Source organism: Pogoniulus pusillus, chromosome 8 (assembly GCF_015220805.1).
Source record: "Pogoniulus pusillus isolate bPogPus1 chromosome 8, bPogPus1.pri, whole genome shotgun sequence".
Classification (NCBI taxonomy): domain Eukaryota; kingdom Metazoa; phylum Chordata; class Aves; order Piciformes; family Lybiidae; genus Pogoniulus; species Pogoniulus pusillus.
Genome location: NC_087271.1, coordinates 37,931,260 through 37,947,951, shown reverse-complemented (window position 1 = coordinate 37,947,951; position 16,692 = coordinate 37,931,260). Strand labels below are relative to the sequence as shown.

The 16,692-nt window shown below is 43.1% G+C and overlaps 1 protein-coding gene across 5 annotated transcripts in view; it reads left to right on the top strand.

Annotated features, from left to right (window-relative positions):
• Nucleotides 1-16,692, top strand: part of RC3H1 (ring finger and CCCH-type domains 1) — an 85,430-nt gene that overhangs the window by 38,351 nt on the left and 30,387 nt on the right. For all 5 annotated transcript variants that reach the window (XM_064148100.1, XM_064148098.1, XM_064148097.1 and 2 more), the window contains exons 8-14: nt 2,147-2,265; nt 4,114-4,226; nt 7,676-7,957; nt 8,264-8,481; nt 9,491-9,867; nt 11,561-11,692; nt 12,578-12,730. In XM_064148100.1, the coding sequence (XP_064004170.1) occupies nt 2,147-2,265; nt 4,114-4,226; nt 7,676-7,957; nt 8,264-8,481; nt 9,491-9,867; nt 11,561-11,692; nt 12,578-12,730 (1,394 nt within the window). The remainder of the gene's footprint in view (nt 1-2,146; nt 2,266-4,113; nt 4,227-7,675; nt 7,958-8,263; nt 8,482-9,490; nt 9,868-11,560; nt 11,693-12,577; nt 12,731-16,692) is intronic.

The window sequence follows — 16,692 nt, the reverse complement described above, 5'->3', positions numbered from 1 at the left end:
TCCTGTGGGGTTATGTGGTGTATACTTGGTGTCGGGCAGTGCTAACTGTGGGGAGTGGCAGCAGTCCTGGCTTCTTCACTTTACCTTTTCTAGTACACATGCTGACTAAAACCAGATTTGCAGAGCAACAGAAAGGCTGATAGAATCACTGTGATTAATGCAGAATCTTCGTTGTCACTCTGAGGTAGCTGTTTCTCTGTAGCTCTTAAACAGAACAAATAATCTGTTTACAAACTAGAGGAAGCCTTCATCAGATCAAGGACTCCATTAACTTAGGTAAAAAACATGTGTTCTCTCTGGTTTAGGAATTCTCTGTATTAGTTTTTGATATGAAGTCTCAAGACTGCAGACACAGCACTCAGAAGATTCTTAGAGAGAGCTCAAAATAATTGGGCAATTTCTGAGCAAGCAACTTTAGACTCCAGAGTAGTGTCTTGATAGATTGAATAGGCAGAAGCTGGGCAAAAATCAGTCTAGACAAGAAAGATCTTAGGGAATTGAGCGTTTTTGTTGTTAATATGTAATTCTGCAGAGGTGTGAAAGACAATTTGGGATGGAGAGGTTAGTTGGAAAGAATATAACTGGGAAATTAAAATCTGACCTTTTGACAGAGGAGCGAAAGATGGGAATGGTTGAAAATGCAGTACTGTGAGGAGAGAGTGCCTGAGGGAGAAGGAAAGGGATGGAATGGAGAATACTCTGGCTGAAGCTTTATTTTATACCTGTTAGTGGCTGTAAAATCAATATCAAAATAATGTGAAGGCCTAAACTGTGACTGCAGGAGGTGAAAAGTTGTTCTTAGTTTGTCTTCAAACAAATATGTTAACCTTCCAAATGAGGACCAATTGTACTTGCCAACTAAAGGAGATGTAGTGCTTTCTTCCCAAGGCTTTCATTCTGTAACAAATCAGGAACAGAACTCAGTGTGTACTACACATTTGTTAGGGAAATCACTAACAGCCTCACTCAGGTTCACTAGGTGAGTCTGGTCTTGATGTGCTGCTCTTTGTGTTGTTGCATTGTTCCCCTGCTGTTCTATAGATGCCTTGAAATTCCTCTGGAATAATCTAATCCTTGTGAGCAGAATAGAATGTACTTGTGCTAAAGATGGTACTGAGTGAAACACTTTGAGGTCTGGTGTATTGCAGCACACTGTGTAGGCATGTGGTGGGAGTGTCATCTGCTGGAACAGATTAAACTATTAGAAAAAGCTAATTGGCTAGAAAATTCAAACACCCCTGTCTAACTAGGGTTGTGCAGTTCATTCACACTTGCAGTATGTTAGGTGAATGGCTCATGGAGAAGAGGAGGCTCAGGGGTGACCTCGTTACTGTCTGCAACTGCCTGAAGGAAAGCTGTGGCCAGGGGGTGGTTGGTCTCTTCTGCCAGGCAGCCAGCAATCGAACAAGGGGACACAGTCTCAAGTTGTGTTGGGGGAGGTCTAGGCTGGATGTTAGGAGGAAGTTGTTGGCAGAGAGAGTGATTGGCACTGGAATGTGCTGCCCAGGGAGGTGATGGAGTCCCTGGAGGTGTTGAAGAAAAGCCTGGCTGAGGCACTTAGTGCCATGGTCTAGTTGATTGGATAGGGCTGGGTGCTAAGTTGTACTGGATGAGCTTGGATGTCTCTTCCAACCTGGTTGATTGTATGATTCATGCATAGATCTGCCTTGCAATGTTTTTCCACGTGAGAGGCATCAGTTTCTGTTGCCACTCCGTGATTGCCACTCAGTTGATTTAGGCTGTGCTGATGTTATTTGTTCAGAAGGAGTTAACCTACTGGAGACCACATTAGAGGAGGGATATGCAGCCCAAGCTTTGCATTGCATGCAGAGTTTTTAGAGAGCACTTGCTTTGGAGTTCTCGTGGGATAAGAAAGTTTTGGGAAAAGGAAACTATTTGACATGATAATGATAAATTTATTGCTTCATTTGCTGTTTTTTGTGGTTCAGTCTTGAGTCTGTGGGTAGCTTTATTCTTTCAGTGGTTCATATCCCTCAATTAAGGGCCTGAATCCTTTTTATCTAATGACACACATTTCCAGTTGACTCTTTTTGGCTGTCTCGTCAAGTTTTATGATGCTCATGATTTCTTTCTACCTGGTTTCAGAAAAACCTGATGACTTTTCTTTTCCTAATCAATGCAATAGATGCACCACCTCCAACATGGGAACAACTGGAAAATGGACTAGTTGCTGTGAGGACTGTAGTTCATGGCTTGGTTGATTACATCCAGAATCACAGCAAGAAAGGAACAGATCAGCAACAGGTAAAACTTAAATCATTTAGAATTTAGGACCAAGAATTTCCTGTTTGCTGCATCCAATAACAGAGTTTTAGTGATGTCATCTGAGGCATCTGGTTTGATACTTAAAAATAGCATTGCTGTGTACATAGTTACCAAATAAGAAGCAGAGGAGGCAATAAAAATGTGCACCTGCACCTCAATACCTGTTGTGCTAATTTGCACAGCTCACCAGGATGAAAAGCTGCAAGCTTAAGGACGTGAATAAACATCTCTCCTGACCAGAGAGGGTGGGGAAGAGAAGCTGGGAGGTTTAGCACTATGATCTGTGGACATTTTCTTTGCTTTGTTTTAATGTGACAGATTTCATCCAAATATTTCTATGTAAATGAAATGATTTTTTTTTCACCTGTGCTTAATGGTCTGTGAATTTTAAACATTTTGGAAGATCTATACAAAGGTACCTTCTAAATTCCTGAAGGAAAACTTTTTGATTCAGAAGTTAAATTATGTTGCCAAGTACAGATATTATCTCCTGGCTCTCATCACGTGTTCTTTTGATCTCATTTTGTTGTATGGCTTAGTATAAATGCTAGCTTTGCTGCCTGTCACACATTCCCACTCCCTTGCTTTGGCACTTATCCTCTTGGAGAGCTGCTTCAAGAGGCTGAACTAGTAGAGGATTATCTCTGCCAGAAATCAGAGGCAAAATTAGAGTGAATTGTTTCTGCTGTTTTATTACCTTCTTGCATTCACATGGATGGCCAGTGAGCGTTGCTACCAGCAGAAGGAATAGCAATAGGAATACACAAGTGGAAGCTGGCATGGGAAAAACAGTGAGGGTTTTTGTTCTGGTGAGACCATTGCCTAGACCTGGTACATGCTGCCCTTCTTGGAAGGGAACCCAAAGCCTCCCAAGCGAGGACTGGGCAGAGTTTTGCTGTCTGGCAGCAGTGGTCAGCAGAAGGCTGTGCAGCTCTTGTACACCCTGCCTAAATCCTTTTTTTACTATAGTTGAGGAAGGAGTAAGAAAAGATGTCTGCTTAGAGGTTTGTTTTCTGACTGGATTTCATAGACAGCAAGAGTTTACTTCTACATCCCTTTCCCTTGGTGGGAGGTCCTAGTTGGGTATTTCTGCCTCTTGATTTAATTCTGCCATAAAAACTGTAGGAACTTCAGTGTATTTGAGACCATCTCTGGCCCTGTCAGAAATTATTTAAAGGGACTGGCAAATGGGTGTGCATAGAGACAGCAAGATTGCAGTAAGTGATTGTTCATTAGGGAAACTTAAGTAAGTAAAATACAGAAGACAACCTATCCTCTGCTGATCTCTGTAGGAGTAGCAGTGCATCTTCAACTCTTGATGGAAGTAATTACTGTAGATGGTGAAGAGATTTTATTTTTTTAGGCCAAAAGGAGTAAAGGGGAACTTGAGGAAATTTAACTTTGCTAGAGATGGAAAGCATACTCAAGTGCTGTTTTGAGCTGACAGAAAGCAAGGGAAGAGTGGCTGACTAATTTGTATTTATTTTCAACCTACCACAAGGATGGATGAATACTTTATAGTTTTATCACACTGATAAAATACAGTAATTTTTTTATCAGCCTCTTAGCAGTTTTGCCCACTTAACTGTGTCCTGAAACATGTAGGTGTCTCCCAGTCAAACTCCAGTAAGGAATTTGAATAAAAATGGTTTACTTAGTTGTCAAAATACCTACACTTGAGTTTAAAACATGAATGTACCTCACATTAGACACTTAGAGAACATTTACACAGAGGGAATTCTCTTCAGGCCTGTAAGAGGATATATTCAGCTCTTGATGAAGTACCTTTCTATCCAGTGTCTCACCTGGTTTCTTTAACCCTGTCAGCCTCCTCAGCACAGCAAGTACAAGACATACATGTGCCGAGACATGAAACAGAGAGGAGGATGCCCCCGAGGGGCCAGCTGCACCTTTGCACATTCACAGGAGGAGCTAGAAAAGTAAGTGTACCTCTTATAGTAGCAATCATCCCAATCTCTGTTTCCTCTTACCCATAAGAGTTAATATATAAGGTTTAGGGAATGAGGAAAGGAGGCACAACTTCTTTGTTACATTAACAAGAAATTATGTGAAAAACATGTAAAGCTCTGAACTTTTGGAACTTGTTTGCTCTTAAAGACAAAGCTAAACATCCTTTAATGCAGCTCTGAAAGTTTTTGATGTTTACACCAGTGTTATTGGAGATTTTGGGAATGGGACTCTTTCTTACTTAAACATGGATAATGATGCTGCTCGCTGCATCCATTATGATTACTTATTGGTGCATACTTCTCACCCTATCATTATATTCAGGTGTGAGAAGTAGTTTGATGGCAGTTTTCCTGATGTAGGGGTTCCCTTTGTCTGTGCTGCTCTCCAGAGGCCTGAAAACCAGCCCCACAAGTTTGTTTTCTACAACAGTGTTTTGAAACTTACTGAGAGAGTGCACATGCAGTAACCTAAAATGGTTAAAGCTGTTGTTGAAGAGTTCAAAAAAGGTGGTTGTATGAAGTCTGCAGTAAATAAGCTTACATGGATTATAGATTTAGAGGGGACCCAGTTATTTGAGAGCAAACTGCTGCACTTAGAAAAGTGATGTGTTGTGTTTTTTCAAGTAAAATGCCTTTCTTAAGAATTAAAAGAAGGAGATATCATGCATTTCATGCAACATGTGTCACTTGTTACTTGCTTTTCTGGGCTGAAAGAATTAAAATCTTTCCAAGAAAAGTTGCTTCTGTTTTTTGTAGTTGGTTGGTTTAGTTTCTTACTGTGTTTTCTAATAGGATTTGGAAATTACATGTTGTCTTTCTAGGTTTCTGTGTTGGTTTGCTTCCTTCACCTAAAATTAAAAGCATTAATATGGAAGTTCATTGACTGTATTGCCAGTGTGCAGTGCACTGGCAAAACAGGAAGAGGAAAAAAAAGAGCAGAGCACATGGTGTTGAGAGCTACAAAGGCAGTTATTCAAATGAACAGAGAATAGGACTTTGATACTTTTGTTTTGCAGAAAGAGTTGGGGGTTTCCCCCTCTTGTCCTGGTACTAAGAAAATGGAGATTGGTAGTGCTGGTTTGCATGCTTAGCATGGGTAGTGAGTCACTGTTAGTGCCTCTGAAATAGTTGTATGTATCAGAGACTGTCTGTCAGCTTTGCAGGTGAAAGAGACCTATTTTATCCAAACTGACTTGTTTGCTTTTGTAATAATGAGAAGCAAAGTGAATGCTTGTTCTGTTTCAGGTTGCAGCAGTTTCTGTATGTGGTTGGGGAGCCTCAAGTTCCAATTCTTCCTTGTATCTGTTATCTTTGCTTAATTCCTTGGCGTACCTATTGCATGAGTGTTCCTCCTTTTACAAAGGCTTAGTAAGAACAATATGCATTGCTGATGCTGTGTAGCTCCTGTATCTACACAGAGCTTTAAGCTTGTGGGAAGGTTATGGGAAATTATGTGGTAATTTGGATAGCAAACGATAATCTAGACTTGCTTAAACAGCAGCTGCTTCTCCTTGTGGCAAGGGACAAAGACCCAGTGTGCATAGGCAAGTGGAGGTCTTCAAGAAAAGACTGGATGAGGCACTCAGTGCCATGGTCTAGTTGACTGGATAGGGCTGGGGGATAGGTTGGACTGGATGAGCTTGGAGGTCTCTTCCAACCTGGTTGATTCTATGATTTGTCTTGCCATGTATGGAGGCTGCAAAAAGCAAAATAATAAAATTGTTCACGAAAATCCTGAGAGCAGCATTTTGCAACTTACTCTTTCTGGCTATTTTATCACGAAGGATGCTGTAGAAATTCTTTGTCACCTTTGGAAAGGGTGTGTATACACATGTCCATCTTTCCTGAGTGTAGTGTTCTAATTGGAAAGAGCAGGGGTGACAAGTCCTCCCCATCCTGCAGGCTGTGTGCAGGCCTTCAGAGAGCCAGCAGCTATCAGACACCTTAAAGAGCCCTGATGGGAGGCAGATGTGCAGCAGTAACTGGCAAGAAGAATGTGGCAGTGCTGCTTTGCAGGCAGAAACTGGTTTGGATATTGAGCAGGATGCCAAAGTAAAGCCCTAAGTTCGGCCTGGGAAGTTGCTTACTACTTGTTTCCCTGTGTCCAGCTGACTCGCCTGGCTGATTTGAGATGCCAGAATGACTTCTGAGTATGATGTTTGGAAAGCTGTAGGCTGTCCCTACTGAAATGCTTCTAGTGTGGTGACAGCCTGGTTTGTTTAGTCCTTTTTAATGCATTCTGTGCAGTTCCCATTGTCAACATCATGTAGCTTGAATTTTATAGTTTGGTGTAGGTAAGGATGGACTGAGGCAAGAACGTGGAATGTTGGTGGAACGTTAAGGGGATGCTTAGAAGATAGTGAACTTTTACAGCTGAACAGCTCTGATCTGTGTAGCAGGATTACACTTTGCCTGACTCTATGTACTCAGTCACAACTGAAAACCAGCAACAAAACCAAACAAGAACAAAACCTTTTTTTTTGCTTTGGCCAGTAGTGCCATGCACTTGGGGAAACATGAAGATTATCAGGAGATTGAATAATAGAGTACAACTGCCCACTTCCATCCCCCCTTTCTTTGCCTATAGGACGCAAAAGTGTTGCTTGCAAGCCTGTTGAAATCTTCTGGCATAGGAAATAGCCTCGTTCCTCTCTATTAACAGCAAAACCACTCCAGCCTACAAACACACCCTCCCACTTGGATTCTGGTTTCTAAGCGAATAGCAGAGTGTTCAGAGCAAGACCTTCAACTCTGGAATTTGCTCTGTCTATTGCTCCAGTACTGTCAGCGTGCTGATTTTTGTGGAACGTGAGTTAAAAGGCTTATGTTCAGACATCACAGAAGCAGTTAATTTTTGGCATGTCAGAGTTTTTGTCTCTGCAATCAATTTATCAAACAACACAAATAATGCAAGGTGCATATCAGTATAGGAACATGAATCTGAACAAAGAAAGCTGCCACATGATGATAAAGGTTTGATTTTGTTAAGTGTTGGGCAAGTGGTCCAGTTTTCTGCTATTAATTTCTTCACTGAGCAAAAAAAAACCCTGAGATTCTTACTGTGGTGCTTTTGTTACTATAGGTAATATTTGATGTTTTGTGGCTTTTTAATTTGCTACAGTTGAAAGGTGTTTATGTACAGGATATTAAGATGTGAAACTTGCTGTGTGAAGTTTAGCTTCGAATTCTTGGTGTACTTGTCATTAAAAATCCCTCCTCGTTCTTCTGGTTGGAACTGCTGCGAACAGCTCAAACAGCAGTGAAGTTGTGGTGCAGTGGATACTCGTCATTGATTGCTCACAAGCCCTTAGGAAGCTTGAGTTCCAACTTGGAGCTTTTGGTAGCATCTGTGCATTAAAATCTTGCTAAGGCATCTCCTTGTATTTGTGTTTCAACTGTTGATGTTTCTTTTTCTGAAGGTTCCGTAAAATGAACAAGCGTCTGGTTCCCAGAAGACCCCTGAGTGCCTCCCTGGGTCAGCTGAATGAGGTGGGCCTGCCTACAGGAGCTATCCTCTCGGAGGAAGGGGGAGTGGACTTGCCCAATAGGAAAACTTCTGCCCTGCCAAATGGAATTGTGTCAACAGGCAGCACAGTGACGCAACTTATTTCTCGAGGGACTGACTCCGGTTATGAAACAGCTCTGAAGCCAGGGAAGATGGACCATCTGAGTAGCAGTGCCCCTGGATCCCCTCCTGACTTGTACGGCTCTTCCTAACTGTTGTTCCAAGTGTTGTGTGTGTAAATGTACAGTAAAAACAAACTGAACCCCTGCTCTAGAAAAGAAACAGAACAGGGTGGTTGGGTTGGTTTTGTTGGTTTGTTCAAGTCATAAAATACAGTAGAAGTCTAAAGTTGAAACTCCCAACTGTCTTACTTCCCTGTATATTTTACCTGGAGGAGGTGATGTAGGCCTTCAGAAGGTGAAACACAGACCAAAACCACTGTGTTAATGCATAGTCTGCTATATCAGACCCCAATGAGCAGTGCCACCTTCCTATTTTTCAGGCTGGAATCTGTCCCCAAGAGCTCCATTTCCGCCTTACCGGTGAACCCTCATCCTGTGCCAGCTCGAGCGCCAGCAGATCTGCCTTCAGTGTCTGTCACCAAGCAGTTGCAGATGGTACCACGAGGGTCTCAGTTGTACAGTACTCAGCAAGCAGATATGTTTTATCAAGATCCTAGAGGAGCTGCCCCACCATTTGAACCAGCACCCTACCAACAAGGTAAATTTGTGACCAGGCTCTCTGTCTTCCATCTTCATATTTGATTTTGCTCTGTCTTCCACTCTGGTTTTTACTTAAGCCCTTAGGTTGGCATTTTCTTGCATATCATGTGGATTAATATGCTGATGGCATAATAAAATGGAAGTTGGCAGGTTTTCATTTCTTGACTGAAGACTTCAGTGTAGAGGTTTGTATCCACTCAGTGTAGCAAATTCTTGAGTTCCTCCTAAGTGGGCTTGATCAAGGATCTTGTAAACCTTAATGCCATTTTACTCAAGCCAAATTGAAATAAAGCTTAACCAACAGAGAGGTTTATGCTTGAGGGGTGAAAATACTTAACTCATAAATGAAAAGTGCATGAGGGTTTCAGAAATGCCTGCACATCCATGCAGTGAATAGTTAAAAGTGTAATTGTAGAGGGGCTGGGCACAAAAAGGAAAGAAACATGGTAAGGAAGGAGCTAGGGGGAAATGTTTTAACTATGAAAAGACCAAGTGGAGAAAGATTATATTGAAGGAGATGAAAAAGAAAAGGTATGGCTATACTTAAATACAGGGAATGATTTTTATGCAACATCAGATTGGAGAGAGAAATGATTTTAACTTCATGTGGAAGAAAAATAAGGAATGAAAGACTAGGAGTGGAAAGAAGCCTTAGAATGGAAAGGGGAGGGACACAGTCATTTTTGAGGTAGTTGCAGAGCAGCTGGAAGGAAAAAGGCCTATATTTTATTGTTGTGCACAAATGAAGGTCTACCCAGAGAGGTTGTGCAGTCTCTTTCTCTGGAGACTTTCAAAACCTGCCTGGACATGATCCTGGACAAACCTGCTCTGGGGTGACCCTGCATCAGAGGTGACTTTCAACCTCTGATAATCTGTGGTTCTGTGAAGTATTAATTTTGCAGCATTCTCTTAATGATGATTGTACATGAAACAATTATTTTTTGTGAACAGTTCTGTTAAATACAAGCAAGATACACCAAGTTGTTTTCTCTCTTGCCTTTCTCTAGGAGTTTACTACCCCACTCAGTCCATCTCTCGCTTCGTCCGACCTCCCCCATCAGCTCCTGAACCTGGTCCACCGTATCTAGACCATTATCCCCCCTACCTTCAGGACCGTGTGGTGAGCCCACAGTACACACAGCCTCAGCAGTACCCTCCCATGGGACAGCCTATATACCCTCCGCACTACGACAGCCGCCGCGTCTATCCCCCTGTCCAGCCCTACCAGCGAGAGGAGATGGTCCGAGGAAGCCCTGTACCCATCGAAATTCCACAAGCAGCTGTACCTTCCTACATACCTGAAGCCAGAGACAGATACCAGCAAGCAGAGGGTTATTGCCCAGTGGCTCCACACCTCAGTCAGATAAGACCTTCGTGCCACAGGGTATTGTTTATATTGTGGGTTTGGAGTTGTTTGAGAGAGAAAATGTCAGCTCCCTGAAGCTGAGTTTTTGCAGTAAGATGGAGGGGTTTGTGAGGAATTAGAGGTTCGAACTTCAGAAGGGTTACATTTAATGAAGCTGATAAAAAAACTGCAAGGCAGTTTAGTTACTGGTCAGCTCTGTAATTGTGAAAGAGTGAATTGCTACGTAGTGCTTAAAGTCACCATCCCTGGTGACATTTGGACGTGTAGTGTGCCCAGGTGGCCAAGAGAGCCAGTGGCATCCTGGCCTGCATCAAGAATGGTGTGGTCAGCAGGAGCAGGGAGGTCATTCTGCCCCTATACTCTGCACTGGTTAGACCACACCTTGAGTACTGTGTTCAGTTCTGGGCCCCCCAGTTTAGGAAGGACATTGAGATGCTTGAGCATGTCCAGAGAAGGGCGATGAGGCTGGTGAGAGGCCTCGAGCAGAAGCCCTACGAGGAGAGGCTGAGGGAACTGGGATTGTTTAGCCTGGAGAAGAGGAGGCTCAGGGGTGACCTTATTGCTGTCTACAACTACCTGAGGGGTGGTTGTAGCCAGGAGGAGGTTGCTCTCTTCTCTCAGGTGGCCAGCACCAGAACAAGAGGACACAGCCTCAGGCTGTGCCAGGGGAAAGTTAGGCTGGAGGTGAGGAGAAAGTTCTTCACTGAGAGAGTCATTGGCTACTGGAATGGGCTGCCCGGGGAGGTGGTGGAGTCGCCGTCCCTGGGGCTGTTCAAGGCAAGGTTGGACGTGGCACTTGGTGTCATGGTCTGGCCTTGAGCTGTGTGGTAAAGGATTGGACTTGATGATCTGTGAGGTCTCTTCCAACCTTGATGATACTGTGATACTGTGAGTATCATAGTTTAGCAGTGGACATAGTAGTGTTAGATTAATGATTGGACTTAAAGATCTTTTCAGCCTAAATGATTCCATGATTCTATGAAGTAGCAGTGGAGGTCTCACATGGCCCTGACTTCTCAGAAAAAGACTAGACTGGAGGGGGCCACTCTCTCCTTAGTGGAGATTAAATGCAGTCTGCGTGCTCTTGTACTGCCCCTCTGTGTATCTCTGTGGCTGCGTAAATCGAAGTGCAAACATAACATCCCTTGATAAAGGCACTAACAATTTTGATCTGAATTTTCTGTACTTCAAGTTTGTGAACTGGAGAGTGTTCCTAGCAGAAGGTTTACAATTTACAAGTTCTGAATTTGGTACCTTTGTGGGATGTTTAAGAAATGCAAACTAACCGACGAAGTTATGAGTTGTAGAGGTCTACAGCTTTCTCCGTATGACTGCAGTCATATAGAACACATTCCAGTGGAAGCTTTGCCAGGCTGGAACACAGGTACATTTTTGAGCTACCTGTGAAACTGTTCATTTTTGAACCCAAAGTTAGAAATGCCAGGTCAGTTGACAATACAAGGTTTAAGCACACTGTCTTTGGGGTGTCTGGCTGGTATAGGGATATATACATCCTGCGTTAAGCACCCGAGTTAACAGATAGGGTTGAACAGAATAATGGTTACTTGTAGTTGGAATGATACTGTCTAGTCACTGTATTAGCATTTGATTGCAATATAATGTTGCTATATTTTGTTTTGTCAAACACTTTTGAAATCCCAAGTTTAATGCATTACTGTTTCAGAAACTGTAACCTATTTCTTTGTTTCAGCCTCATCCCAGCCTGGATGAACTTCACCGACGAAGGAAAGAGATCATGGCCCAGCTGGAAGAAAGGAAGGTGATTTCTCCACCTCCTTTTGCACCTTCACCAACCTTGCCTCATCCTTTTCATTCAGAGGAGGTAAGCATATTTTGACCAATTAGTGACTTACTAGCATGCATGGAAAATCTCTCAGAGTTTTTATTTGCTGACAGGTGAAGACAAGAATAAAACTACCACAGTACACTGTCAGCAGGTGTTGGGGAGGTAGATTTTGTGCCTCTGGTAAAAAGACCTTGGAGTGCAGTTTCATGTCTCTGGAGACAACATCCTATGCCATCTACTTTGGTGCAAGGAAGAGACTTACTTTTGAGACATTTTAATTGAAGCCAGCTGGGTGGGGGTTGGTCTCTTCTCCCAGGCAACCAGCAACAGAAGAAGGAGACACAGTCTCAAGTTGTTCCAGGGGAAGTTTAGGCTGGATGTTAGGAGGAAGTTGTTGCCTGATAGAGTGATTGACATTGGAATGGGCTGCCCAGGGAGGTGGTAGAGTCACCATACCTGGAGGTGTTGAGGAAAAGCCTGGATGGGGCACTTAGTGCCATGGTCTGGTTGATTGGCCAGGGCTGGCTGATAGATTGGACTGGCTGATCTTAGAGGTATCTTTCAACCTGGTTGATTCCATGAAGTAGTCAATCTTCACAGTTGTTGGACTTTGCTTCATTTGCTCCTGACTCGTTTAAGTAACAGCTTGACAGAGGGTTTGTTGGCTGCCTTTTTTTTAACCAAGGTCAAAATGTAGCTTTCATACTGTCCAAGTGAACAGGAAGCACTAGGATCAGTCAGGTGATCAGAATTTGACACATTTTGTGCTTACCTTGCCTCAATTTCAAATGGTGATGTAGCTCATAAAAAAAATAACCCTGCTGGTGTTTTTCAAGTTTCATTGCTGTTCAGCTAAGTACTTGTGGCTGTGAAGCTGCTTCTTCCATTCACTTACAGAACCAGATTTTTGTTTTTGTACAGTACTTGGATGAAGACCTGAAGGTAGCTGGGAAATACAAGGGAAATGACTACAGCCAGTACTCTCCCTGGTCCTGTGACACCATCGGCTCCTACATTGGAACCAAAGATGCAAAACCCAAAGATGTTGTGGCAGCAAGGAGTGTGGAGATGGCAGTAAGTAGGGATGAGGGGACACAGAGGAAATGTTTGTGCTTCTGTGGGTTGGAGGGACTCTGTCGTTCACCTTCCAGGATAATAGCACTATTTGTGTCTAAGCTCAAAAGTGAATTAGTCCAAGAATGTGTTTGCAAGTCTTCAGAATACCTTGGTTTCCAAGTTACGAGCAACCCTATGTCTCTGTAGCTGTTGTAAAAATCTGGATATGCTTAGATGCAGGCTAATCACTCTTTATGCTTGTTTAAAATCCCCAAATGACTTTCTTCTGCTAGCTTATTAATTGAACATGTCCATCTGTTGCTTCCTGTACCACTTTTTGTCAGAGGGAGATGCTTTAACTTAGAGAATCATAAAATGGTTAGGTTGGAAGGGACCTCAAGGATACGCCAGTTCCAGCCCCCTGCCATAGGCAGGGACACCTCCCATTAGAACAGGTTGATCAAGGCCTTATCCAAACTGGCCTTGAACACCTCCAGGGAGGGAGCATCCACTGTGCAACCTTTGCCAGTGTCTCACCAGCCTCACTGCAAAGAACTTCTTCCTAACATCTAGTCTAAATCTCCCTTCTTCCAGTTTAAACCCATTCCCCTTTGTCCTGTCATTACAAGACCTTGTCAATATTCCCTCCCCAGCCTTCCTGTACGTCCCCTTTAGATACTGGAGGGCCACTATGTGGTCTCCTCAAAGCCTTCTCTTCTCCAGCCTGAAGACCCCCAACTCTTGTAGCCTGTCCTTATAGCAGAGCTGCTGCAGCCCTCTCAGCATCTTTGTGGCCCTCCTCTGGACTCAGTCTTACAGTTCCATGTCCTTCTTGTGTTGGGGGCTTGTTGTGGTTTTTATAGATAGCAACAGAAATTAAACTCTCAAATGAAATTAGAGAAAAACTACAGAATTCTATTTAGAGAAAGAAAAACAGAGACAGACATTATAAAGCAATTACTGCATCCCTGGCAAACCCCCCTGAATTTTCCCCCATCCCAAAAACTAAATCTAATACTCCCCAGTGCTCCAATCCTCTCTCCGCAATGCCTCTGCCATCCAAAGAGGCCTAAGCAAGCCTCTGGAAGCCTACTGCTTACATGTTCTTCCCAATAAAGGGGCTCCTGCCACACACACAAGGCAGGAGGAGGAGGAAAAGGAGAGTGAACTGACCTTGTTGTGAGTTTATAAGGAGATAGCAGAATTATGGGGTTGAATAACAATCTTCTAGTCCCCAGAAAATTTTTAACCCTATAGTCTCAACCTGGGACAGGGCTCCAGAACTGCACACAGTACTGCAAGTGAGCTCTGATGAGAGCAGAGTAAAGGGGCAGAATCTCCTCCCTTGGCCTGCTGGCCACACTTCTCTTGCTGCAGCCCAGCACATGGTTGCTATCTGGGCTGCACTTACACTGCCAGCTCATGTTGAACTTTTCTTCACTCCAGGCCCCCAGCTCCTTTTCCTGAGGGCTGCTCTCAGCCGTTTGCCACCCAGCCGGGAGTTGTGCGTGGGATTGCACCAACCCAGGTGCAGGACCTTACGTTTGACCTTGCTGAATGTCATGAGTTTAGCCTGGACACACCTCTCCAGCCTGTTCAGGTCCCTCTGGATGGCATCTCTGCCCTCTAGCAAGTTGACTGTGCCACACAGCTTGGTGTCATCTGCTGACTTGCTGAGGGTGCACTCAATTCCTCTGTCCATAACTTACCTTTATGCCATTAATTCCTTTTTAAGATGATTGTTCCTGCCTTTAATGCTGTTTTGTAAACAGAAAAAACACCCAGTGCTTTCATGAAGCATTTAGGAAAGCATAGTCATAACATAATATTAGGCTAACTATTTTTGAGAGCGTTTTCTAACTCTTACTTAGTTTCTCACCAAGGTCCTAAATGTCTGGCTGTTCTTTTGTGCTGCTAGTTTAGTGTTACTGAATAAATGGGCTTCATAGGGTTTTATCATTGGGAGCCATGAATGTACTTCTAAGAAGTAGGATTCTAAAATACCATCACTCTTCTGTCTTCTTCAACAACAAGTAGTAGACTGGTAGCTGATACAAGTAGGAAGACATTCAACTGTTCAAGAAAAAGCACTGTTGAACCTGAGAGAGTCTTACAGATAGGAATCTGTGTAGATACACATCTGTTTCTCCATCACCTCTCACCTGCAAAAGTGTTCTACCACCTTTTATGATTTCCATGGTGACCTTTGGCCAATAAGGGGAGGGAGAAGAAACTTCTCTCCAGACTTTTTTCTTTGGTGAACAGGTGCCTGCCTGTTGCAACCACTTAACCAAATCACAGGATTTTTGTTGACCAGCTTTATCTCTGCTCACAAGGAGGCTTCCCTGTATCCCCTCTGCTTCACTAGAGTAAAATGTGTCCTCAAATTCTTTTCCTGTAAGACTTCAAAGGCACTGTGTGAAGTAGGAGCTAAAAGGATGCTTCCCCCCCAAAAGAACATTTCATCTGCAGCTTTGGGTTTTTCTGCATATCCGTTTATTCTCTGTCCCTACGCAGTGCAATTGCTTTGGGCTTAGCACTGTCAGAGTTGACGTGGGGAAGCACTGAGATTACTGAAAATCAGCTTATTGCTGTCCTAGTGGCAGCATTCAGGAACCAACAAACAGCTTCTGTCTTTCATCCTTGCTGCTGGAAAACCATGCAGACAAACTGGAACTCAATTATGAGATGTAGTAAGGTTTTGGAGAAACATCCTCCTTTTTCATCACTAGATAGAGCTGCCTTCTGCCCCAGAACTAGTTTTCAGATAAGCAAATAGAGTCTCTGCTGCCCTTCTTTTTGTTTTCTCACAGAAAAAAGTCTGGGGAGACTTTTCACTGCAGATAAGAAGTGAATTAATTCCTTTTTATTGCAAAGATCTTCCTTTTTTCAAGAATAAGAATAGTGTCATTCAAGAGGGTATAACATTGAGTTTTATGCAGATGAGGTTGCAGCATTACACACAATAAATGGAAATCAATGGAAATTGGTAGTAATATCCTACAGATGAGACATTAAAATATCCCTTTTTTCAGAATTCTAAAGTAGATGCTCTCTAATGCCTCTTCCAGTTTGAACATACCAATGCATCCTTGAGTTTGGTTTCCATCTCAGTTGTGACTGCCGTTTTCAACCTTTTCTTCCTGCTTTGGCTGTGCTATCTCATCTGTCTTCATCAATCCATATCCTCACTGAAAGCTTGCAGAGTTTTGTTGTAATTTTGATCCAAAATTAAAACCAAGTTTTTAGCCTTCAGCTAGTTGTCTTTGTGTAGTAGCCTCACTTCTTACATAACTGGCCTGATTTCATCTGAGGGAAAGCTTTGTTAAAAATCTTTGAGCTAATCTCTTGTTTCTTCTTCTAAGTAAATTAAGTCCAATTGACTTATCCTGCTAAATCGAGCTTGTTTTCTGTGTGCCTCTTTTCCTTTGACTGCTTGGCAAAGTTCTTTTGAGTAGGGAACTTTTTATCTTTTCACTTGCTGAACCATGAAAGTGTTTCAGTCTTGAGTTAGAAACCAGAATGCTCCAAGCATTGGAATGGGCTGCCCAGGGAGGTGGTGGAGTTACCGTCCCTGGAGGTGTTGAAGCAAAGCCTGGATGAGGCACTTAGTGCCATGGACAGGGCTGAGTGATAGATTGGACTGGATGAGCTTGGGATTCTCTTCCAACCTGGTTGATTCTATGATTCTAAGTGGTGTGGCTAACTCATGAGAAATGTGTTTGAGAGGATGTGCTAGGTGTGTCCAAGTAAGTGCTACACTAAGTAGTTCTCATTTTGAGTCATCTGCAGGCTGTTAGATGATGCAGAGAAATTTCTGTTTGACTTTGGATGTAGTATGTATCCCTCAGAGGTGCCCACTGATCTCCTCTTAAAATTCTTCTAGAGTCTTTTTTCCCCATTCCATCCAATTTTCTTTTGCTGCTGCTCCCATCTCTGGGATTTGTTCACAATTAACCCTGCAGCCGCTTCACAAAGCA